Genomic DNA, 17259 nt, shown 5'->3' with positions numbered 1-17259 from the left:
CTACTCTTGGCCTTTTAGTCTAACAAATACTTTTAGAACCACTTAACTAAGTTTCATAAACTGCCATGATTTTGATTGAAATTTTATTGACTATAAATCTGAGAGAACTGACTTCACAATATTGCTATTCTAACTTTGAACATGCTACGTCTCCATTGATAGAGATCTTCTTTAATGTTTATTTCTATTATTACTAGTATTTGTTTTGTTTTGTTTTTTTAAAGACAGGGTTTCTCTGGGTAGCCTTGGGTGTCCTGGAACTTACTCTGCCTTCAAACTCAGAGATCCACCTACCTTTGCCTCCTGAGTGCCAGGATTAAAGATATGCACCAACAGACCCAGATAAGTTTTTATTTGATTTTTTTTATTTTATGTGTATGTGTGTTTTGCCTGAATGTATTTCTGTACCTCACATATGTGTAGTACCTGAAGAAGCCAGAAGAGGGCTTCAGATTCCCTGGGAATAGAGTTACAGGCATGTGGGTGCTGGGAGTTAAACCTGGGTCCTCTAAAAGAGCAGCCAGTGCTCTAAACCACTGAGCCATCACTCCAGTCTCTTAATGTTTCTTCATGGCTTATGTTTTCCCTGTGGAGGTCTGGGGATTTATAATGTTAGGATTTATTTCCAAATCATTCATATTCTCTGATAAATGTTCAATTGTATTAATATATGTTAAAGAAGTGTTATTTTCTGTTTTCTAGTTGCCTGTTGCTGAGATGTAGAAACAACTGGTTTTGTAATGACTCTATGCAATCATTTGTTAAGCTCCTGAAGATCTCAATCACAAAAATGACCACGTTGAACCCTCCTTACTGATCTTTATGTCTCTAGTGATTTGTCCTTGTCATACTGTGTCATCCTCAAAAGTGACGTTAGTTTTAAGACATCGAAGATTCTGGAGATACCTCAGAGGTTCACCATATATTTGTGTCTGGTACCAACTCAAAGCGGTTAAGTATTTTAATAGATAGTTTGTAATCTTAAAGAACCCACAATTCAGTGCGACTTTAGTACTGCTGCCCTTACTCTCCCTGACGAGTATTTTGTGATTCTTCTACAGTTTTATTTCCTCATGCTGAATCTGACATCTTTCATGATCCTTAACTGATATTCGTTCCAGAAATTCTAGGTCTCTGAGAACCGAAAACGAACTCAGAAATCAAGAAAGATTATCTTATGAAATTGTTTTTCTCACTACTGGAATCCTATATGCCCCTATGACAGATGGCTGAACTTAAATTATTTTTACCAGGGTAAAAAACTAAAACTGGAAACTATTGATTCACTACATCTGGATATACACAGTTCGAGGCTTTATATATAATTGAAACTTATCTGGGTATGTTTTTTCTCATGAGACTAGTAGTGTGTGTGTGTGTGTGTGTGTGTGTGTGTGTGTGTGTATGTGTGTGTGAGAGACACACACGCACATACTCTATTTTCCACTAGGAAATAGTCAGTGAAAACAGATCACCAAAATATAATTGTAGTAGTAAGAGAGAAGAAAAAGAGCTAATCATGAAAATTGGCTCAGTGGTAAGAAAGTACCTGCTGCCGCTCATTACATAACCGGAACATTCGAATGATGCGATCTCTTCACTTGTCAAGCCAATTTCACCTCTTCTCGGGATACGCTTGCCAGCTTTTACATATTCAGCCATAGCTGCACCTTCACCAGGTAACAGGGCGTGGCCATAGCTACAGAGGAATCCAGAATTCAAAAAAGGTTCATCAAACTAGCTCCATAGGAAAATGACAGCACACAATATTTTCCCTCAAACAGTAGTAAGAATAACAGTGCTGTGCTTTATGTGAATTTCTTAATTTTTATTAAGGGACACTGTACTACAACCTATATCACTGACCGAGAAATGTATAAATAATTTAGAAGAACAAAAGAACCGATGTTCGCAAGTATAAATTCATACTTTATAACAGTGGATTAATTCACCAGGTATAGCTAGCCAGTACTGTTTCTACCCTCGGCTCATTCACCTAAAAAATACTCAGATAAATAATACATCTCAAAATAACTTGTAACAAACAATAACATCATTCATAAGAATTATCTTTTGGCTTTGATTAAAAGAGACTTTAAGAGCAGTTTGGTGATGTTTTCTTATATTCCAATTAAACTTGAAGCTTATAGCACAAAAGTAATCTCTATACTTATGAAGTTTACATATTTACTACACTGTAGGTTAAACATAATTAATATTTTGTATGGGCTGCCAAGAAGGCTCACAGGGTAAAGGCATTTATGTACCGTCAAGTCTGCAGAGCTGAGTGTACTCCTTGGTACCCATATGGGAGAAAGAGATGAACCAACTCCTAAACGTTAGTTGTCCTCTGACCTTCATGCCTTCCCCTCGCCCATACAGAAGAAATACACAAACTAATAAACCCTTTAAAAATCACGTTATATAAAGACACAGGAAATGCTGTGAGGACTAAAGATGGCGAGAAATCACAAGGCCTTGCAGAGAAGCATATACTGCTGCTTCTGCAAAGGAGCCTTGAAGGAGAGCTAAAGATCTTGTTTTGATTTTGTAGAAACAGGGTCTCTCATAGCCCAGGTTGCCCTTAAGATCACAAAGTAGCCTACAACGATTCCTGAATTCCCTGCCTCCTCCTTCCAAATCCTGGGATCACAGGCATAAGAACCACACTGAGCTAAAGAAAGTGCTTTAGAGAGATGGAGAGATGGCTCAGTGGTTAAGAGCACTGACTGCTCCTACAGAGATCCTGAGTTCAATTCCCAGCACCCACATGGTGGCTCACAACCATCTGTAATGGGATCTGATGCCGTCTTCTGGTGTGTCTGAAGACAGCTACAGTGTATTTATATATAATAAATAATTTTTTTAAAAAGTGCTTTGGATCTTGCAAATCCATTGCTACTAGCTGAGGGCACAGTTCAGCAGCAGAGTGCTAACCTACACGAGCACTCCATTGAAAACAAAACTAATAACCCCCAACAAAGAAAACCATGGGGTTGGGGATTTAGCTCAGTGGTAGAGCACTTGCCTAGCAAGCACAAGGCCCTGGGTTCGGTCCCCAGCTCCGAAAAAAAAAAAAGAAAAACCACAAAACTCCACAGGTCCACCTCTACTCACTTCAAGGGCTTATCATCTTGGGAGGCAAGTGTTTTGGGAGCCTCTGGGCCAATCAGATCTGATGGTTCTTCTGTCTCTGCATGAAATAGATTAAGAAACACATTCACATCTTGACTAATCAGTTAATGTTTCAACTGTTTTGAGTTAGTCAATACAAGAGCCTACTTGATCGATCCTTCCACGGATTCTCTAGAAATTCTTCTTGGGACTCTTTAGAGCTTGAATCACTGGACTCTTTTCTGTTTTTCTTAGACTTCTTTTTCTTGTATTTCTTCCTGCAAGGGTTATAATGTATTACAAATTAAGTATTCTCATGTTAAAAAGCATCCATTCTCATGTTAAAAAGAATTACAGTTGTGAGCTGCCAGGTAGTTGCGGGGGAATTAAACCCAGGTTCTCTGGAAAAATAACCAGTGTTCTCAACCACTGAGTCATCTCTCCAGCCCCAGGTATCCTCAGTTTTCATGGGAATGAAAAGGTTAATAAAATTATCAGAATTCCTAGCTTATTCAAACTTTTTGATTTAATCTTCTCAGTTAACCAAATAGTATTTTGCTATTAACAAGAAATGATTAGGAACTGGAGAGATGGTTCATTGGTTAGGAACACTGACTGCTCTTCCAGAGATCCTGAGTTCAATATCCAGCAACCACATGGTGGCTCACAACCATCTGTATTGAGATCTGATACCCTCTTCTGCTGTGTCTGAAGTCAGCTACAGTGTACTCAAAAATAAAATACAAATAAATCTTTAAGAAAAAAGAAATGACTAAAGAATCAATGAAATACATTTATTATAGAAAAGTAAATGGAAATGAATTAGCTTAAAACCTAACTCTCAGGTAGGAGGTGGTAGCTTATACCTGAAATCTCAGCACTTAGGAGCTAGAATTAAGAGTCCAAGCCATCTTATGTTGTCCAGTGAGCTTGAGGCCAGCCTGGGTATACAAGACTCTATCTCAAAAACAAACATTGTGGCTAGAGAGATGATTCAACAGCCATGAGTGCTTGATGCTCTTCCAGAGGACTAGAGTTCATATCCTAGCACCCACATCAAGTAGCTCATACCCACCTCTACATCTACCTCCAGGGGATCTGAGGCCCTCTTTTGGCCTCTCTAGGTACTTGTATGTCCATTGCATATACATAAATGCATACATAGACTTAAATGAAAATAAATCTTTTAAAAATACATAAAGTAACCCCCAATAAAAAACACACACACAGAAAAGAAAAACAACTTTTCACCAACATGAACCTCAAAAAAAATGTTCGGTATGATTAAAATATATCAAATATTTAAACAGCAGTATCCAAAGTAAACTACCACTGTTTTGCAATCTCAATGACATAATAAATCTAGACAATGACCAGCAATGTTTATTAATATGACAAAAAGAAACACTAGTTGTCTACTGATGGTAGTACACAGCACCACCTAGAACATATTCCCGGCCAATATTCCAATTTGAATCTTGCCAACATTGAGACCCCTCTCTCACCAGGAAATGGAAATGACAGAAAAACATGCTAATTCACTCTTTATACTCATTATAATTTAGGGACTATTTGCATTCTGATTTGAAGAAACTACAGGGAAAAAAACTGTAGAGAGCTGATTGCTAAATTCTTATGCACAATCAAAGTCTGTTTTTTTTAAACCCAGGCTAGAGAGATGGCTCAGTGGTTAAGAGCACTGACTGCTCTTCCAGAGGTCCTGAGTTTAATTCCCAGCTACCACATGGTGGCTCACAACCATCTGTAATGAGATCTGATGCCTTCTTCTTGTATGTCTGAAGACAGCTACAGTGTACTTATATACATAAAATAAATAAATAAATCTTTAAAAAAAGAGAAGAAAACCCTTTAGCGGAAGGTACTAAATTGTTGAATTATTTATGGAGACAATGATAAGTCCAATTAGCTCCAAAATAACAGAGGGTGATAGAAACTACCCCATGAGAGATTACATACACACACACACACACACACACACACACACACGGTGGACCATTATACTATTTTACATAATCTTTTTTAAAAGAAAAGAAAACTGACCCTTTTCGTTTCTTCTTCTTTTCCTTTTTCTTAGCTTTCTTTGCTCTTCTTTTTGAATCTTCATCTGCAAATTAAAGTACATTATTATTGAAAAATTCTGAAGTTCAAAATTGCTAAAATTTTTTATTTTAACACAAATATTCTATTCTCAAACATTCATTTTTGTTACAGAGGAACTAATTGATTCTAACATTTGTTGAACCTTGCCATGAATTATACTAGAGGCAGGAGTCAAAGAAATGAAGTTATGGACTGGTAAGATGGCTCAGCAGGTAAAAGTGCTTGAGCTTGAATCCCAGAACGCTATGATGGAAGGAGAGAGCCGCTTCCTCCAATTCCTATAAGCTGTCTTCTGATCTCTCCACACACGGCCTATTGCATGTATGAGTGCACACACACAAATGCATACAGCAAATAAATGTCAAAAATTAAAGTCACATTAGGTATTAATTCATTCATTGAACTGGCGACATTGGTTAAGTAGGAATATGTCCCATTTTACACAGGTACATATAGAAATGTTTAGCCAAAAAATTACTTAACCTACTCTGAATAACACAGCAACTCCCCTGACCCCTATATTTTAAGCAATGAGTCAAATAACAAAAGTTAACAATGAGGATGATTAACATTATTCCCTTCATTTTCCTGAAAATTGTTAAAGTTTCATAGTGAGAAAAAAAAACCAAAAAGAAATGACTGTGGAATTGTGTGCATGGGGGGGACACCGGAAGATAATGTCTTCCAGAATCTCAGTGGAATGAGAGGTGGTATCAAATGAGTGTAATCTGGGCAGACAAAAAAAAGCAGGGGGTGCTCTGTGGATCCAGAGGAGTCTGAAAAGAGGCCAGTGCGCCAGCAAGATGACTCAGTAGGTAAGGGTGCTTAATGCTGGGCTTGGGAATGTGAGTTTGATCCCCAGGACACTTATGGTGGAAGGAGAAAAACTTCAACTTCTCACAGTTAATCTCTGATTTCCATATACAAGCTGTGGTGTGCACATCCACATACAAACACACGTATGCACAAAATAAATGAATAAAATGTAACTTAAAATATGACTGGTTTGGGAAGATGACTGAGGAATGGTTGGCAGTGAGGAGGTAACCCTTAAGCTGTTTGTTTTTTAACTCAGTTGATTACAAAAGCACACATGTCCACTGCTGCACAGAGTAAGCTGAGGTAGATGGAGAGAATGACTGGCTCTGAAGGCAGAGGGCCTGACACACACTAACTATTAAAAACCCCAATACACAGCAAATGGATAGAACCTGAGAATATGGTCCTGAGTTAGGGAACCCAGTCCCGAAAGGACATGCATGGTATGCACTCAGTTAAAGTGGGTATTAGCCATGAAATACAGGATGTCCATAGACACAAACACGCTAAACAAGAAGGAAGGCACAAGTGAGTGTGCTTGATTCTCTCTTAGAAGGGGGAATAAAATACTCATCGATGGAGGGAGGGAACTGGGAGGGAAAGAAGATGGGGAAGGGAATGGGGAGGTTCAGGATCTGGTGTGGGGAGACAGGACAGAGGGACAGAGGGCCAGGAGAATGAAATGAAATCTGCAGCCTGTAGGGGAGACTCTCAAGGACATACCAGAGAGCTGAGATGGGGAGGCTCCCAGGAATCAATGGGGGTGACCTGAGCTGAGCCTCACAGCACTGGGGATATGGAACCTGAAGACACCACCTCCTGTAGCCAGGCAGGAACCCCACTGGAGTGATAAGGACACCAACCCACACATAAAACTTGTATCCCCAAATTTATCCTGTCTACAAGAAATGCGGGCACTGGGGATGGAGCAGAGACTGAAGGAATGGTCAGCCATAACAGGCCTAACTTGAGACCCGTCCCATGGGCAAGCACCAATCCCTGACACTATTCATGATACTCTGTTATGCTTGCTGACAGGAGCACAACTATCCTCTGAGAAGCTCCACCCCAGCAGCTGACTGAAACACATGCAAAAACTCACAGTCAACACTGGAAGGAGACTCTTATGAAAGAGTTGGGGGAAGAATTGAGGCCCCCAAACAGGACAGAAACTCCACAAAAAACCAAAACAGTCAACTAACCTGGACCCCTGGGAGCTCTCAGAGACTGAATCACAACCAAAGAACTTGCACAGGCTGGACCTAGCTTCCCTGTCGCACATATATAGCAGATGTGCAGCTTGGTCTTCATGTGGGTCCCCAACAGCTAGAATGGAGGCTATCCCAAAAGCTGTTCCCTGTTTGTGGGATCTGTTCCCCAATAGGACTGCATTGTCTTGCCTCAGTGGGAAAGGATTGTGCCTAGCCCTGCAGAGACTTGATATGCCAGGGTTGGGGGATACCCAGGGGTACTTCCACCCTCTCAGAGGAGAAGGGAATGGGAAAGAGAGGGACTATGTGAGGAGGGAACCAGAGGAGGGCAGCAATTGGGATGTAGAGTGAATTAAAAAAATTATAAATAATAAACTGGAATATAATCAGAAAATTACCATGGCCATGATTATGGTTATAATTCAACAAATGTTTAAAAAGCTGAGGGGCTAGAGAGATGGTTTAACAGTTCAGAGCACTGGCTGCTCTGTCAGAGGACTTGGGTCTGAGTCCCAGCACCTACATGGTGGCTCACAAGTATCTGTAACATCAGTACAGGATTCTGATCTCCACAAGCATCAGGACTACACATGGTGCACAGGCATGCTTGCAGGCAAACATGCATCCACATAACATGTTTTAACAATTACAATACGGTTGGGGATTTAGCTCAGTGGTAGAGAGCTTGCCTGGCAAGCGCAAGGCCTGGGTTCGGTAACCAGCTCCAAATAAATAAATAAATAAATAAAAAGAAGTAACAATTACAATACATTGTAGGATTTGCAGAATGATATGGCTTTCTTACCACTAGAGTCGGTGTCAGACTCTGAGTCACTGTCGCTATCTTCAGAATACTTCTTATGTTTTCTTTTAGATGACTTTTTCTTTCTCTTTTTCTTGGCTCTTTCTTTTGAACGACTAGATTTCCTTTTCTTCTTCTTATCATCTGTTTAAGTACAAAAGGGAAATTAACTTCTAAAGAAATATTTCTAACTGTCTTACTATATTTGAAATACTGAAAAGGAATAGGTCTTTGGTAGTTTGAGTAAAAGCAAAGTCTAATGTTCAATTATTTATAAACATACTTTTGAAATTTCTGAATTAATAAGTTTCTTATTTTAAAAAATTACCTTCCGAACTAGATGCTGAACTAGTGCTTTTCTTTGGTTCTTCATCCTCTACTGGTGTATGTTCATCAGAGCTAAATGACAGAAAATGGTTGTAAGAAATATGGACCATAGGGGCATTAAAATATGTACTTACAGTTCTCAGTAACAGCACTTATGCCTAGGAACCTTTAAAAATTTTAAAGATTTTTAAAGCATTTTTAAAAATCTTTTTATTATAATTGTTATTATTATTAAAATCTTGTATCACCACCACCATCATCATCATCATCATATTTTATCTTCAGGCATTTTGCTTATACATCTAATTGTGCCCAGTCCCCACAGAGGCCAGAGAAGGCATCAGATCCTCTGAGATTGGCATTAAAGAACAGCCTCAATGTGGGTGCTAGGGTTCAAACCTATGGTCCCTGAAGAACAGCCAGTGCTCTTAACAACTGAACTCTCACTCTAGCCCCTAAAGCAAGTATTTTTTGTAAGAGTATATTCAACAGTCTACTACCTTCATAAGAATAAAGTAACATATTCAAATAATGCTTTTGAGTTTATACAGTACCATTTAAAAAAGAAATGTGTAATACTTATATTTTCAGAAGAAACTCACAAGGCAAAGTTGAGAAATAGAAAATATAAGATCAAGAAAGGACAAACATGAAGGTTAAAGGAAGAATTTGTGATTTTATTATTATTATTTTTTGGCTTCAGGAATCAAACAGAAGCCTCAAAAGTTCTAGGCAATTACTTTATCGCCAAGCTATATCCTAGCTCCCTAATTTTAAGTAGGTGAAGGATATGTGCTACAACAATTCCCATCTCCCAGAACTACAGAATTTGTAAAATAAATTCTGAAAGCAAGTTTTTTGTTTTGGGGTTTAGAAATATTATTTTTTACATTTCATTTGTTTTAGAAAGCGTGTGTGTGTGTGTGTGTGTGTGTGTGTGTGTCTGAGGTCAGAGAATAGAAATTTCAGGATATGAGACTCTCCTTTCACCCCATGTGGGTCCCATAGATCAAACTGAAGTTAACTTGTCAGAGTTGGCAGCAAGCACCTGTACCTGCTGAAACATCTCACTGGCCTGGATAGTTTTCTTTTGAGACAGGGACTCAAGCCTATCATGGGGTTGAACTCTCTATGTAGCTATGACCTTTCAGTTTTGACTCTCCTGACTCTACCTCTTCAATCCTGGGATTATAAATCATGCACTATCGTGCCTGGTTTATTGAGTGCTAGAGATCAAACCCAGGGTCTTATACATTCTAGATAAGCACTTTACCAGCTCTTATCTGAGTGTGCCCTGCACTTGCATAGAACCTAAGTTTGATTCCTGGCACCCATGTTGGGTGACCGCTCACAATCACCTATAATTGTAGCAGCTCCAAGTAAATCTGATGTCCATGGCCTCTGGGGTCACCAGCACCCAGATGCACATACTCCTGGAAACCCACATAATACACATAGCTAAAATAATAAAAATTGCCAGATATGATGTATGCCTTTAATCCCAGCACTTAGGAGGCAGATGAAGAGATCTTTGTGAATTTGAGTCCAGCCTCATCTTCACAGTGAGTTTCAAGCCAGCCAGGGCCACATAGTAAACCGTGTCAAAATAGTAAATAGATATTTAAAAAAAACATTCTTGGGCCAGCCTTTAAGAAATTCAAATGCTTTGGGGTACTAAAGGAGTGTTCTCATATTGCGTCATCTTTTACTTTAAAGTTTTGAAGATCACACATGGAATAACTTAAGTATTATCTACAAAACTATTTTTAGGGTTTAACTCTCATCTGATGTATTAAAGCATCTATAAGAAAAAATTTCAGATAATATTGCTTAATTGCTCTGACACAAATGATAAGTTTCTTGTAAGGACCACATCTTCAAAGCAGAAGAGTGGAGCTGGGCATGGTAACACATGCCTTTAACCCCCATTGGCAGACCTCTGAATTTGAGGACAGCCTGCAGGCAGCCAAGGCCACACAGAGAAACATTCTCTCTTGAGGTGGGGTGGGGGTGGGGCAGGAAACAGGAAGAACAAACTTCTGAGCAGCAGCAAAGAGAAAATAAATATGGGGTCCAGCAAGTTAAACATGCTTGCTGTGAAGCCGGATGACCTGAGTTTGATCTTTTGGAGCCATACTGTGAAGGGAGAGAGCAACTGCAACCTGTGTGCTATGATACACACATATCCCCTCCCTAAAAAATATTGAAAACAATGGAAAAGTAAATAAATATGGAATAGAAAAAATGCGCACAGCCTTCAGAGCATTAGATCAGGAGCTTTTTTTGGTAGAGCAGACTGGGATTACAGGTGAGCATACTGGCAGTATATTAGATCCTGATATATTAATTTTAAAACTCTTGGTGACCTTAATGAAATTATAAGATGGATATAAACAAATGGGATGAAGAGGTGGCTCCGTGATTAAGCACATCGGCTGCTCTTGCAGAGAACCCAGGTTCAGTTCCTAGCTAACAACCTTCTGTAAGTCCAGGTTCAAGGGTTCTGATGCTCTCTTCTGACCTCTGTAGGCCCAGGGCCTGCATGCAGTACACTTATATGCAATGTAGGCAAAACACTTAAAAAATAATATAATTCTTTTCCAAAAAATATACGTATAGGCAAGAAGTTTCTAAATAGGATGCCAGTTATTCACTAACTAAACTCCAGATCAATGAATGGGAGCCTGTACAGCAAAGAAAAACAGCTGAATGAAGAGACAGCTTATAGAATGGGAGGAAAATCTTGCTACCTATTACATCTTACAGAGACGGATAGCAAGAATGTACATGGAACACAGAAACTAAACAAGAAATCAGCACAATTAGTGAATGAGCTAAAGAAATGAACAGACAGTTCTCTAAAGATAAAATGCAAACGGCCAATAAACACGAAAAGAATGTTCAACCTCACAGTCCACCAGGGAAGTGCAAATGAAAACAACACCCAGTCCATCTTACCCCACAGTCAGAATGAGTCATTAAGAAAGCAACCAAGAGCAAATGCTGTTGAGGATGTAGAGAACAGGGGCCCTTATATACTCAGTGGGAAGGTATCCAGCTTCTGGGCCAATCAGTATGAATCAAAAGACAGACAAAAAAAGATCTTCACAGAATGTAGCTATAGCAGTCCTGGGTGTCTGCCTGAAGGACTGGAAGTCACCACATCACAGAGACACTCACACAGCAGTGTAACTGCAGCACGATCCACAGTGGCTCAGTTACCCAATCAAATTAGCTATCCAACAACAGAGAGACAGATTCAAAGGTGTAGTAAGTGCACACAGTGAAAATATTCCCAGGCAAAAGAAGAACAGAGCTGCATCGCATAGAGGAAAAGGAAGGCTACAGGAAAGCATCATATTGAGCAACTCAGAGAAGGCTCAGAAATACAAATTTCATGTTTTATCCCATTTGTAGTACCCAGATTGCATACAGTCACATACAGTCACGTACGTGTATATAAAATGAAAAAAGAAACTGTTTTGGGGAATAAAAGGAACACATGGGTGGGGATTATGGGCAGTGAACAATGTTATGTCTGTGTGAACTTTTTTTTAGTTTAGGGGCCAGGGAGGGAACTCAGTTGGTCAAACCTTTGTCACATAAGCAGGAAGACCTGAGTTCAGATCCTTAGCACCCAACATGGTGGACATGGTGGCATTCACCTGCAATCCAGCACTGGGGAGGCAGACACAGGGCCTCTAGGTCAACCAATCCATGTCATCAGATCAGTACCAGGTTCATTAAGAAACTCTGTCTCAAAAAACTAAGGTGCTGGACTGTCAAGATGCCTTAGCAGGTAGGGGCACTTGATGGCAAGCCTAACCACTTGAATTCCATTTCCTCGAACCCACACGGTGGAAGAAGAGAACTGACCTCCTGCGAGGTATCCTCTGACCTCCACATGTGGTACTCAATCTCATGCACGTGCACAAGCATGCACGTGTACAGACACACACAGAATAAATAAATATAAATTAAATAAACTATAAATAAATGTAAATCAAAAGGTAAGGTAGAGAAGAGATCACCGAAGATGCGACTTCGAGTTCTGAGCCCACACACTCACATTCACTCATATGCACTCTTGTTTTCAGACTTTTGAGGATCTGCTTTTCCCATCAGACCAGCTACTCCCACCCCCCAGGAGCGCCTTCTTTCTTAGGGAAATGCATCTATTTGTATCACTTTAAAAATTAAAACTCTTTGTTATGCTAACACCTAGTAGTCTGATAATCGGTTAGGTGAAAAAAATAACAAAAATAATAAATATATTATTTTTAATAATGAATCTTTTGAGTAGGAAACTGGTGCTTTGTGAGTTATTTAAAGACCCAATTAAGCCAGGCATGGTGGTCTGTGCCAGTAATTCCAGCATTCAAGGAGTGAAGGCTGGAGGATTGCTCTGAGTTTGAGTCCTGCCTTGGCTCTTACAGAGAGTTCCAGATAGCCTGGATTACAGAATGAGACCGTATCTCAAAAACAAAACAAAACAAAACAACCTCCACACATACACATGATGAATATGCTAAAATCTACTAACAATATCTGTAATCATTATCCATGTTCCATGTTTTTTTAATATAAGGGGTAAAATAGCACAAATCATAAGAAAGCAAAAAAAAAAATCTTATAGGTACTTAAAGCTCTTCACTTAAAAATTTTGACAGTACAGCTGACCTACGGCTCAGTAGGTAAAGGCTCCTGCTGCTAAGGCTGATGACCTGAGTTCAATCCCTGGGACCCACACGGTGGAAGGAGAGAGCAGACTCCTGCAAGGTGTCCTGTGCCCTCCACCTGTGCACATCCACACATGTACAAACAAATAAAACGGAAGAAAATATAATTAGAAATTATTTGACTGCACACCAGGATTTAAACAAATGCTATTAACATTTTAAAATGGTTATTTTTTTTTTAAACACACTTACTCTGGTTCAGGATTCTTTGGGGAAAGTCCCCAAACTTCAGGAGCTCCCAATTCTCCAATCCTCTCTCTTTCACTTAATCTCCTAAAAGAGATAAATAGTTAAATTATAACTCAATGGATGGACTGTTTCCTAAATGCATAATAATAAACTCAACAGAAGTCAAGTCTTCTAGTATTATTTTACTCATACATCTTTTGAGAAAGGATCTTACCACATTGCCTAGGCTGGCTTTGAACTCCTGGAGCCACAGGAACGCCTGGATTTATCTAAATGTCTAAAAGTTAATACAAACTTGCTTTAAACCAGGTGGTGGTGACACGTGCCTTTAATCCCAGCATTTGGGAGGCAGAAGCAGAGGCAGGCAGATCTCTGTGAGTTTGAGGCCAGCCTGATCTACAGAAAGTTCCAGGACAGCCAAGGTATACTATCTGAGGGCAGGAGGGTAGGGGAGAGACTTAACTTAACTAAACTCATTAGGTAGGGTTTGATGTTCTGAGAGTATTAGCAACAGATACCAACTTAAAGTGCCTCAGCAACTGGGTAGACTGTCAAGGTTGTCCCTTTGCTGAATGTGTGGCACAGATTCTAAATGTTCCCATTTCACTGTAAAGTTCGACAGAAAGTTTCAAATTTAAAAATAAATTCATTTGTTTATGTATAAAGATAAGGAAATCTTGATTTGAACTTTCAGTTTTTAGGAACTGAGGAATTAGTGAAGAAGATAAAGATGAAAGGAAAATACAGGGGATTCTGGAAAGGAAGCAAAATCTTACTTGACAAAAACTGTCTTCACGCTATATGAGGTTAATTACCAGTTTTCCTTTTAGGTCCTTTTGGAGGAGTACATTCTCTACTCTTGGGGGTGAGGGGTACTTTATCATTTTATATACTCCAACTCATAAACTTAAAATACAAACTATGGGCTGGAAAGATGGCCCAGGGGTCCTCAGCTTTTGCAGAGGACTGGAATTTGGTTCCTAACATCCAAGTTGGTTAGCTCTCAGCTGCCTATAATTCCAGGTCCAGGAGATATGATCCTTCTGGCCTCCCAAGGCATCTATACTGACATATCCATATCCATACACAGACACACATACATACATATAATTAAAAATAATAATAAAAATAACACTGAATGCCATGGTGGATGCCTTTAGTCCTAGTACTTGGCAGGCAAAGGCAGGCAGATAACTTTGTGTTTGAAGCCAGCTTTATCAACCTAATGAGTTCCAGTACAGCCAAAGCTATAGTGACCTTGTCTCAACTCCCTTGACCCAAAAAATACATAAAATAAAAATAATTCTTTGAAGAAAAAAATAAGCCTGAATTCCTTCAAGTTTGGCGGCTTGTGACTCACATTTAAAAATCACTACAAAAGATAAAATTGGCTTTTCTTTTGTTTTGTTTTAACATCTTTGATCATGAGAAAAGGCATTGATAACTATATAGAGAGAGACTTGGAAGAATTTTGTATTTGGCCAATCAGATAATTTAGAGATGGGATGAAACTGTTCATAACTGCTGGGGAAGAATGGCTGCCCAGCCATAACAAACACAGAAGTCTCATGTCTGTTGCTCCTATAATATGTTACAATTTCTTATTTTAAAATACAAGGTATAGGGGTTGGGGATTTAGCTCAGTGGTAGAGTGCTTGCCTAGGAAGTGCAAGGCCCTGGGTTCGGTCCCCAGCTCCGGAAAAAAAAGAACCAAAAAAAAAAAAAGTACGAATGCAAATTTAATCCAATCATTTAACATTTCAGTAAACCCCTTACACCTCCGAGACTGGATCTTCTCATGGAGCAGGGTCTAGCTAGCCTTCAGCTCCTGGTGGTTCTGACCCTCTCTTAGGTGTTGGGATTACAGACATGATCCTGGTTCAGCATTTGCTTTTCGACTGACATACTCCATGGGTACCATACCATAGGTCTCTAAGAATTCAGGACTGTTTGCTTGTTTCCACACACTTACGGACATTATTACAACCTTAAAAGCCTTGTTACAAATTTCCCTCTCCCCAACCCGAGTTGCTGCTCCAACTCAGGGACTCAGGTCTACTAGGCAAACGCTCTTCCCCCTGAGTTACAGCTCCGCTTCTACGGAATTTTAATGATGAAGAAGTGAAGCTCAGAAAGGTCTAACTCGTCCAAGACTACCCTGCTTCCTGGCAAACGAAGCCTTCACACTCTGACAGTGTGATTCTGAAACTTGCCCCTTTTGTTGTTATACTTTATTGCTTCCCTGCTGGGAAAAAACATAAAAACATCTCTGAACTGTTGGAAAGTTAACTTGTCCCTCAATGCCTGCAATACTTGAAATTTTAGTATTTTTAAACACATGGTATGGGGACTAGTTCAGTGCCTAAGACATAATTTTTAACAAACATAATAAACGTCATATATATTAGATACTATGACTAATGCAGCAATATAAGCCTCTCTTTCAGGGTATCACTCTGCCTCAGGCCTACCTTTAATTTATTCTGTAGTATGGACTGGCCTCAAATTAATTATGACAATCCTGCATCAGCATTAGTGAGCCATCATGCCCAGCGTTTGAATTTAAATATTTCTTGAGACTCGGTCTCATGTAGACCAAGGTGGCCTTAAATTTGTTAATGAGAAATTTGTCAATGAGAATGACACTGTTCTGACTTCCCTCAAGAGACTCATAGCTGTTGCCACTAAAGGTCTGTGTCTTTTTAAACTAAGAACTCCCATTAGAGGAGATCCAATCTCTTTCCCACATCGGTTTTCATGGTCAACACGGCTGAGACTTACAAGACTTTTCCCAACATAGCCTCATCTAATTATCCCTTTTCCTCAGAGCCAATACATACACTTAATTACAATACTTCCCAATTCCCTGCAAAACTTTTCCACTGAAATATCCTCTTATCTCAAATTTTTTCTGATTCTTCATGCAACAAGAAACAGCTACATGCCTACCAAAAGGCAGGTACTACTAATTCTCTGATCAATAAAATCACAGACCTCTATTACAGTTTAGTGAGGAATAAAAGACAGGTGCCCGATAATGTACAATCAAAAATACAATAGCGCCGAGCTTCTTTGTGATACCAGCCAGCAAGCCAAGAGGGGGAAATCGGTAGTGGGAAACCAGATCCCTTTATGAAGAAGTCTAAGGATGAATGAAAATATAAGTTAGGAAGGATAAATAAAAAGGTCATGGGGTGGATTGAAAAAGAGATGAAAAAGGTGCTAGGCGGGCGAGAAGCGGAAAAACAAAACAAAACAAAACAGAAACAATGAACGACAAGCTGGAGTCAAAGGCAGGCGGAATCGTCCAAGAGAGGGTGCGGCGATCTCACTCACTTCTGCCGCAGACTCTCCTCCCTTTCCTTGTCCAGCAGGCTAGGCCATGGCTTGTCACCCCCGTAGGGCCGCGAGTAGCCGCCATAATAGGCGGACGAGGATGCAGATGCGAACGGGGCACTCCGCTGTGCAGAAGGCCGTTCTCGAGAACGCGATCGAGAGCGGGAGCGATAAGATTGGTTTCGAGAGCTATGGCTGAAGCCACTCAGCGAATGGCTGAGGCCATTCCGGTCACCGAACCGAGAACAAGAGCGCGAGCGAGACCGGCGACATCGCGGGGAGCGGGAAGATTTGATGGATTTGGGGCTCCTCGACGAACTGCGACGCTTTCCCCCGGAGGCCTCCCGTACAGGGCTACGCGAGCCCGACACAGGAGCCATAGTGGTGGGAGCTGAACCGGCTAAGGGGCGGGACAAGGAGGCGCTCTCCTTGTCTCCTAAAGGTTCTCGGATACCTAGAGTCTTAGAGCTTGCAGCGATCGAACTAGAAAAAACGCAAGCAAGCAAACAAACAAACAAAAAAACCAACTTGGAAACAGTTCCGGGTACAGCAGTAAATCCCTTCCCCTGGACTCGGAGTCCTTGCAGCCAACAGGAAGGGA

The 17259-nt window shown here is 40.1% G+C and overlaps 1 protein-coding gene across 1 annotated transcript in view; it reads right to left on the bottom strand.

Annotated features, from left to right (window-relative positions):
* Positions 1–17259, bottom strand: part of Nkap (NFKB activating protein) — a 22215-nt gene extending 4956 nt beyond the window's left edge. Inside the window, exons 1-8 of the mRNA XM_032889864.1 lie at positions 16659–17259; positions 13326–13406; positions 8396–8466; positions 8071–8211; positions 5176–5239; positions 3283–3392; positions 3118–3193; positions 1550–1699 (exon numbers count right to left, since the gene is read on the bottom strand). Of these exons, the coding sequence (XP_032745755.1) occupies positions 1550–1699; positions 3118–3193; positions 3283–3392; positions 5176–5239; positions 8071–8211; positions 8396–8466; positions 13326–13406; positions 16659–17038 (1073 nt within the window). The 5' untranslated portion in view covers positions 17039–17259. The remainder of the gene's footprint in view (positions 1–1549; positions 1700–3117; positions 3194–3282; positions 3393–5175; positions 5240–8070; positions 8212–8395; positions 8467–13325; positions 13407–16658) is intronic.

Source organism: Rattus rattus, chromosome X (genome assembly GCF_011064425.1).
Source record: "Rattus rattus isolate New Zealand chromosome X, Rrattus_CSIRO_v1, whole genome shotgun sequence".
Taxonomy (NCBI): Eukaryota; Metazoa; Chordata; class Mammalia; order Rodentia; family Muridae; genus Rattus; species Rattus rattus.
This window is presented reverse-complemented; position numbering and strand designations above follow the sequence as displayed.